Here is an 8,530-nt window from a genome sequence, read left to right on the forward strand (position 1 = left end):
TTTCCTTCCTGCTTCTGGATTCTGCTCACCGTGTGAGGCTGGTATTGCGGGCACGATGGAGAAAGCAGCCTTACTATTATCTTTTGCAATATATTTGGTTTTGTAACGCCATGCCTCGGGCAGGTTGTAAAATGTGTTGGGCAGGTAGCAGAAAATTAAAAGGAATGTTCTGTTGATCTCCCATCTCTGGAGAAAACTCCACCCTTCCCAAGTGGACACTACACTGTCCTTCTTCCCGAGAATTGGATGAAGCCTCCACAGGTAGTCCTCAACTTACAACACAGTTGGCTTAGTGACCGTCCAAAGTTACAAAGGCACTGAAAATAGGGACTTGGGAGCAGTGGTGAGGCAATGATTAGAAGGCAGGATTGCAGGCTAACTCTGCCAGCTGTCAGGAGTTCGTTCCAACAGCACAGCTGCTCAAGGTTGACCCATCCTTCCGTGGTCAGTAAAATGAAGAGCCAGTTTGTTTGGGGTGATAGGCTGACACTCTAAGTGATTTACAAACTCAGCATTGTTACCCCCAACAATGTGAGTCTTTATTTTACTGACTTCAGAAAGATGGAAGGCTGAGTCGACCTTGAGCCGGATTTCTCTCCTCTCCTCTCTTCTCTTTTCTATTCTTCCTCCTATCCTCTCTTCTCTCCTCTATTCTCTTTTCTCCTCTCCCCTCTTCTCCTCTCTTCTGCTCCCCACCCCTCTTATCCTCTCCCCTCCCCTTCTCCTCTCTCCTCTCCTCTCTTCTCCCCTCTTGTCCTCTCCTCTCTTCTCTTCCCTCTTCTCCTCTCCTTTCCCCTCTTCTCTTCTCTTCTTCTCTCCCCTCTTCTCCTCTCTTCTCTTCCTACAGTGACCCACCTCTTAGAAGAACTACCTATTTAGTCTCAGCTGGGGAAAAGTTGCTCTGGCCAACTAGCATGTTTCCATCATGAAGGCCATAATTAAAATTGACATTTAATCTTCTGAGAAATCTAAACAGTTAAAAACCTATGTCAAATGGCGTAATCTTCAAACAGGGAACTTTTTGGAAAGAGATCGGCCTGTTCTCGATTTTAGAACACGGGGTGACCAAACACACCCATTGGAGGATTACAAGGATGCCTTTCAAGAAGGATCACTCTCCCACTCTTAAAAGGATGGCATGGCAAGGCGCACCTCACACACACACATGGACACAGACACAGACACACAAATGAAATTAAGCTGGGGCTGCAATTTCTTTTGACCAGATTACCAGGAAAATCTATTTATCTATCTGTGTAGGGTTTCCTGCAGTTAGACAAGAAGACGTCTGAGATCCCTTCCAACTGTCATTCTATTCTACTCTACTCTACTCTCTTCTCTCCTCTCCCCCTCTCCATTCCATTCCATTCTGTCTTCTCTTTTCTTCTCTTCTATGTTCTCTTCTCTTTTCTCTTTTCTGTTCTCTTGTCTTCTATTTTCTCTTGTCTTCCTCTTTTATTCATCTCTCCCACTTTCTCTCCCTCTTCCTTCTTTCCTTCCATCCCTCCATCCATAACCTACCTACCTACCTACCTACCTACCTACCTACCTACCTACCTATTCCATCTCCAGTTCAGGATCTTTACAGCATGGAAACAATCTTTGGCCAAGGGTTGTGGCTGCTGATATTTTATTTTTGCATTTCGGTCCCATTTTTAATTCTCGGCTGGGTCCTTTACTACGACTATACCAAGATGCATATCCCGCCAGGAATCAGCCAGGGAAAAAAACTTTGCCTCCTCTCTCTGACCACCAGCATTGTTATCAGACTGGTAAGTCCTTGGATTCTAGCTTCTGTTTGCTTATTTGTGGAATTTATAGAATTTATACTGCTGCCTCTTTGGGCATAACGACTCAAGGCGCCTTACGGCATGTAAAACCTCATCTAAAAACAGTCAACCTTATAGGAGAAGAGCCGTATAATAAATTAATGTAATAAAATCGATCCGTGGGTTTTTCCTGGACAGAATAGCAATTTGGTGAGCGGAAATTTTTAAGGAAAACCAAAGTTCCCAAGTTTTTTTTCCCAAGAGGCAACTGGACTTTCTGATTTTTCTTTGAAGAGGTCTTCCTTCTCATCCAAGAAGCTTCTTTGGTGTTTTAGCCCAACAACCTCAGAGCTTGAAGAAGAAGGTGGGATGAGAAGCGAAAGTCTAGTTTAACATTTATCTGGGATAGTATAAGGTCTCTTGAGCAGGGGGTTGGACTAGAAGACCTCCAAGGTCCCTTCCAGCTCTATTCTGATTGATTTATCGATTGAAATGGTCTGGGGTCTCCTTCTTGAGCAGGGGGTTGGACTACAAGACCTCCAAGGCCCCTTCCGGCTCTGTTCTGATTGAACTAGCTTTTGATAGCATTTGTCTGAATCCTCCTGTTTGATTTCATTCTTAATTTTTGCACCGAGCAGGGTGCGCTTCTGGAAAAACTTGGCCTCTGCCATGAATTTGCGTTGTGGAATCTCTTGGTCAACAGTGCATTCCCAGTCAGGGCCGCTGACTTGGTCATCACGGAAACGCTTTTCGACGCAGTCCCCGTGAGGATCTATCGGTGCAAAACATCCAACCCTGAGAAGAGACGAGGACTGGTGTGGCTTCACGGAGGAGGGGGCCTTTGTGGAAGCTTCCGTAAGTTCTCCAAACACAGACGGTCCTTGACTTACGATGACTCATTCAGTGACCGTTCAAAGTCACCAAATTGTGTTGTAATGTGCAATTGATCGATCGATGCACTCTTTTGCATTGTAGTATTTAATGGCAACGGCGTTGAAGGATTGATATTATAGTATATTATTAGTTCGGCCATGTGACACTGGCAGAAAAATGGTGATTTTTTAAAATATAGAATTTATCTGCTATTGATTATTTAAATTGTAGAATTTTAAACTGGATATTTCTCCAGAGTTTCTATGTTTTTTCTGGTCTCTGGTCTTTGACTGTAATAAACTCGATCTTGTTTTTATTTGATTGAGCTATGAAGGAGACAGAGAAATGTTTGGGCTAAGAGAGAAATGGGAAAAATAAATGTATTCTGATTTATATTTATATTTATATTTCAATACTTCAGGAAGCCACGAAAGGCTGTGTCGCTTCTTTGCCCAGGAAACTGCCACTGTGGTCATATGTGTCGGGTAAGGGAACTCAGATTAATTTTGCGACACGGGAAATTCAAATTCAAACTGCCATATCCTCTATCATTATTGTTATGAATGCTATTAATACTACTATTAATACTACTACTAATAATACTACTATTGGGTCCCTGTTAGTGGTCCAATGGAGACGTCCATGGCGAGTCTTGAGGAATCGACCTGGGAGGAGTTTGACTTGGTTGCCTTCGAGGATTTGGACAGAATGCGTGGACGACTGCAACCCACCACATGTTTATTGGACCCGTGCCCCTCCTGGCTTGTACTGGCATCCTGGGAGGTTACCCGAGACTCGCTCCTGGACCTAGTGAACGCTTCGCTGAGCGGGGAGGTCTCTCCCGGCCGCCTTGAAAGAGGCGGTGGTGAGACCCTTGCTCAAGAAGCCTTCCCTGGATCCTTTGGAGCTGGCCAATTATCGTCCTGTCTCCAACCTTCCCTTTTTGGCGAAGGTTGTAGAGAATGTGGTGGCCTACCAGTTTCCACGACATCTGGAGGAAAATGATTATCTAGACCCGCGCCAGTCCGGCTTCCGCCCCGGTCACAGCACGGAGACGGCCTTGGTCGCATTGGTGGATGATCTCTGGAGGGCCAGAGATAGAGGATGTTCCTCTATCCTGGTCCTATTAGACCTCTCGGCGGTTTTTGATACCATCGACCATGGTATCCTGCTGCGCCGGCTGGAGGGGTTGGGGGTCCGGGGCACCGTTTTGGGGTGGTTCGGCTCCTACCTTTCTGGCCGGACGCAGCGTGTGTTGGCAGGGGAGGAGAGGTCGACCCTACGCCCCCTTACTTGTGGGGTACCGCAGGGGTCGGTCCTTTCGCCACTCCTGTTCAACACATATATGAAGCCGCTGGGTGAGATCATCCGTGGTTTCGGGGTGGGATACCATCTGTACGGTGATGATACTCAGCTGTACTTTTCCACCCCGAACCACCCCAACGAGGCCATCGAAGTGATGTCCCGGTGTGTGGAAGCCGTACGGATCTGGATGGATGACAACCGACTCAAACTCAACCCCTCCAAGACGGAGTGGCTGTGGGTACCGGCTCCCCGGTTCAGCCAATTAATTCCATCATTGGCCATCGGGGGCATTCAACTTGCCCCCGTGGAGCGGGCGCGCAATTTGGGCGTCCTCCTGGATGCCCGGCTGTACATGGATGACCATGTGACAGCCGTGGCAAGGAGGGCGTTCCACCAGGTTCGCTTGGTGCGCCAATTGCGCCCCCTACTGGACCGGGACGCCTTACGCACAGTCACTCATGCGCTGGTGACGTCTCGCTTGGACTACTGTAACGCTCTCTACATGGGGCTTCCCTTGAAATGCACCCGGAGGCTACAGTTGGTCCAGAACGCAGCCGCGCGGGTAATTATGGGGAGTACTAGGTACTCCCATGTGACACCGTTCCTGCGCGAGCTGCACTGGCTTCCTGTGGTCTATCGGGTGCGTTTCAAGGTTTTGATAACAATCTTTAAAGCGCTCCATGGCTCAGGACCTAGTTACTTGCGGGATCGTATTCTGCCCCATACATCCCTGCGACCAATCCGCTCGCACAGAGAGGGCCTCCTCCAGGTGCCGTCCACCAGACAGTGTCGAGGGGCGGCGCCTAGGAGTAGAGCCTTCTCTGTGGCGGGCCCAGCCCTGTGGAATGACCTCCCTCCGGATATTAGGAATACCTCTGACCTCCGCTCCTTTCGTATAAAGCTCAAGACCCACCTATTCCAAGTAGCTGGCCTGGCTCAACTTTGATCTAACTATATCGCTCCTGACGGGTTTTTATTTGGGTATTTTAATTGCATTCAATTACTTAGGGGTTTCTAAACATTGTATTTTATTGTTTTTATTTATTAGCCGACCTCCTCCTTGTACATGTCTTGGTATATGTTTTTGTAATATGTATGTCTTGTCTATATATTTATTTCATATGTTTTATTGTACGCCGCCCCGAGTCCTTCGGGAGAGGGTGCGGCTAAGAAATAAATATTTATTATTATTATTATTATTACTAATAATAATAATAACAACAACAACAACAACAGCAAGTAATACCTTACTCGGTCCTGCTGCCTATATACTCAGACATTACCTTAATAGCTCTTAGGACTTTGGTTAGGACTTCAACTGTAGACGTCTTACCAGTCCCAGACTGTGAATCGGGTTGAAGATTAAATCAATAATAACAACAACAATAACAAGATACATCCACATATTGCAACTTCCTGCAATAACACCAGCGGAACTGCAAAAAAACTGCGCTACTCGAAACATCGTACATTTTAAGAAGGTCCTTGGTTGATACCTAGGAAGCTGGCGGTAACCCCATCAACCATTTGCACCAGTCAATGGTGTTTGTGACGCATCTTTAAATGTTCAGGTGACTTGAGTTTCATGTTTAATGAATAAAGCAAATAGTAGTAATAATAATAATAATAATAATAATAATAATAATAATAATAATAATAATAATAATAATAATAATAATAATAATGCACTGCTTGGATCTGCACGTATATTACGAAAATATGTTACGACGTCCTAGGCCCTTGGGTGGGGCCCAACTAGTAATCATTGCCAAATCCGGAGAAACACCTGGCCGCTGTGATACAATTGTATAATAATAATAACAACAACAACAACAACAACAATAATAATAATAATAATAATAATAATAATAATAATAATAATAATAATAATAATAATGCACTGCTTGGATCTGCACGTATATTACGAAAATATGTTACGACGTCCTAGGCCCTTGGGTGGGGCCCAACTAGTAATCATTGCCAAATCCGGAGAAACACCTGGCCGCTGTGATACAATTGTATAACAACAACAACAACAACAACAACAACAACAACAACAACAACAATAATAATAATAATAATAATAATAATAATAATAATAATAATAATAATAATAATGCACTGCTTGGATCTGCACGTATATTACGAAAATATGTTACGACGTCCTAGGCCCTTGGGTGGGGCCCAACTAGTAATCATTGCCAAATCCGGAGAAACACCTGGCCGCTGTGATACAATTGTATAATAATAACAACAACAACAACAACAACAACAACAACAACAACAACAATAATAATAATAATAATAATAATAATAATAATAATAATAATGCACTGCTTGGATCTGCACGTATATTACGAAAATATGTTACGACGTCCTAGGCCCTTGGGTGGGGCCCAACTAGTAATCATTGCCAAATCCGGAGAAACACCTGGCCGCTGTGATACAATTGTATAATAATAATAATAACAACAACAACAACAACAACAACAACAACAATAATAATCCACTGGAATATGTGCAAAAATTATAATATTAAAACAGCAACAAACTGGTGGGAACATAAGCCTGAAAAAGTCATCGAGGGTCAGATGGTCAAGATCTTGTGGGATTTTCCCATACAAACGGATAAAATACTGGCGCATAATACACCAGACATCACACTGGTTGAGAAAAATAAGGTTTCAATCATAGACATAGCAATACCAGGTGATAGCAGGGTCGCCAAGAAGGAATATGAAAAAAACGTGAAATACCAGGACTTAAAAATCGAAATCCAACGATTATGGCACAAACCAGCAGTGGTAATTCCAGTGGTAATCGGCACACTGGGTGCTATTCCAAAAGGACTGGAATTACATTTAAAACAGTTAAACATTGACAAAATCACCATCAGTCAAAAGCACAAAGCTGCACTGCTTGGATCCGCACGTATATTATGAAAATACGTTCCGACGTCCTAGGCCCCTGGGTGGGGCCCGACTAGTAATCAATGCCAAATCCGGAGAAACAACTGGCCGCTGTGATACAATTCTGTTGATGCAATAATAATAATAATAATAATAATAATAATAATAATAATAATAATAATAATAATAATAAGTAGTAGTAGTAGTAGTAGTAGTAGTTCTTAAGAATGTCCTCGGTTGATCCCTAGGATGCTGGCAGCAAACCGTATCAACCATTAGCACCAGTCACTGGTATTTGTGATGCATTTTTGAATGTTCAGTTGGCTGAGTTTCATGTTTAATGAATAAAACAAATAATAGGAGGAGGAGGAGGAGAAGGAGAAGATAAGGAGAAGGAATAGTGGAACAGGAGGAGGAGGAGGAGAAGGAGGAGAAGAAGTGGGGAAGATAAGGAGAAGGAATAGTGGAGGAGGAGGAGATGATGATGATTTTAAGAAGGTCCTTGGTTGATCCCTAGGACGGTGGCAGCCACCAGTGTCAACCATTAGCACCAGTCACTGGTATTTGTGATGCATTTTTGAATGTTCAGTTGACTGAGTTTCATGTTGAAGGAATAAAGTATATTATAATAATAATCATATGCCAATGCATTTCAAAAATTTCCTATTGATTCACTGTTGGTTTAGATATCCCTTGGCACCAAAACACCCCTACCCAGCTCAACAACACAGCTGCTACGCGGCCGTATCGTACTTTCTGAAGAACGCAACGGACTTTGGCGTGGACCCTCAACGGATCGTGTTGGGTGGCGACAGCAGTGGAGGTGCCCTCGTGCTGGCTGTTTCTCAAGAACTGGTGTTCAGAACGGACCTGCCCCGGGTCAGGGCCCACGTCCTACTCTACCCTTTCCTCCAAGGTCTGGATTGCAACTTGCCCTCTTACCAGCAAAACCAATCGGTGCCCCTTTTATTCAGGAGAAATGCCATCCGTTTGTGCACGTTTTATCTCACTGGAAAGAAATTGAACATCGACAGCGTGCTGTCCCACGCTCACGTTCCGGAACACCTTAGGGCCAAGTACCAGAAATGGATCAGCCACGAACATATTCCGGAAGAATTTAAACGCCGGGGATACGTGCCATTCGTACCCGGTCCCTTTTCAGAAGACCTTTTCAAGGAATGTGAGAGAGTTTTCGAAGCCAGGTTTTCGCCACTCCTGACGGAAGACAACGTCCTTCGACAGTTCCCGGAGACTTTCCTTTTGACCTGCGAATACGACATTTTACGAGACGAAGGCTTGCTGTACAAGAAGCGGCTGGACGACAACGGGGTGTGTGTCACCTGGAAGCACCTGGAGGATGGATTCCATGGGATCGGCTTGCTGATAGGATGTGGACCGATGGAGATTTCTGGGACGAGAAAGGCTTTTAAGAGCATCATCCAATTCCTCCAACGCTTCTAGAAATCCAGCGGCCTCCTTCTCCTGCTTTCTTCGTCTTCCCAGCTTGATGATCTTGGCCGGTGTGTGTATGTGTGTTAACTATGCACAACTCCCATTTGTGTGAGTAGTGTGCATGCCACCCCCCTCCACTTGCATGAATGGAACTCTTGAATGACAAACTGTTCTACTGGTGGATTGTTCTCATGGTACATAGCAGTACGGGGTATACCCCAC

At 44.6% G+C, this 8,530-nt stretch overlaps 1 protein-coding gene across 1 annotated transcript; it reads left to right on the forward strand.

The window, feature by feature from the left end:
• Nucleotides 1-1,589: 1,589 nt before the first annotated feature.
• On the forward strand, nt 1,590-8,323 carry LOC309392750 (arylacetamide deacetylase-like 4; the record flags this gene model as incomplete). Its single annotated transcript, XM_081954180.1, has 4 exons — nt 1,590-1,772; nt 2,408-2,624; nt 3,064-3,127; nt 7,543-8,323. The coding sequence occupies 4 exons, from the start codon at nt 1,590-1,592 to the stop codon at nt 8,315-8,317; spliced, it is 1,239 nt and encodes a 412-aa protein (XP_081810306.1). The 3' UTR covers nt 8,318-8,323.
• Nucleotides 8,324-8,530: the final 207 nt, after the last annotated feature.

Source organism: Natrix helvetica, assembly GCF_964273705.1.
Source record: "Natrix helvetica genome assembly, chromosome: 5".
Classification (NCBI taxonomy): Eukaryota; Metazoa; Chordata; class Lepidosauria; order Squamata; family Natricidae; genus Natrix; species Natrix helvetica.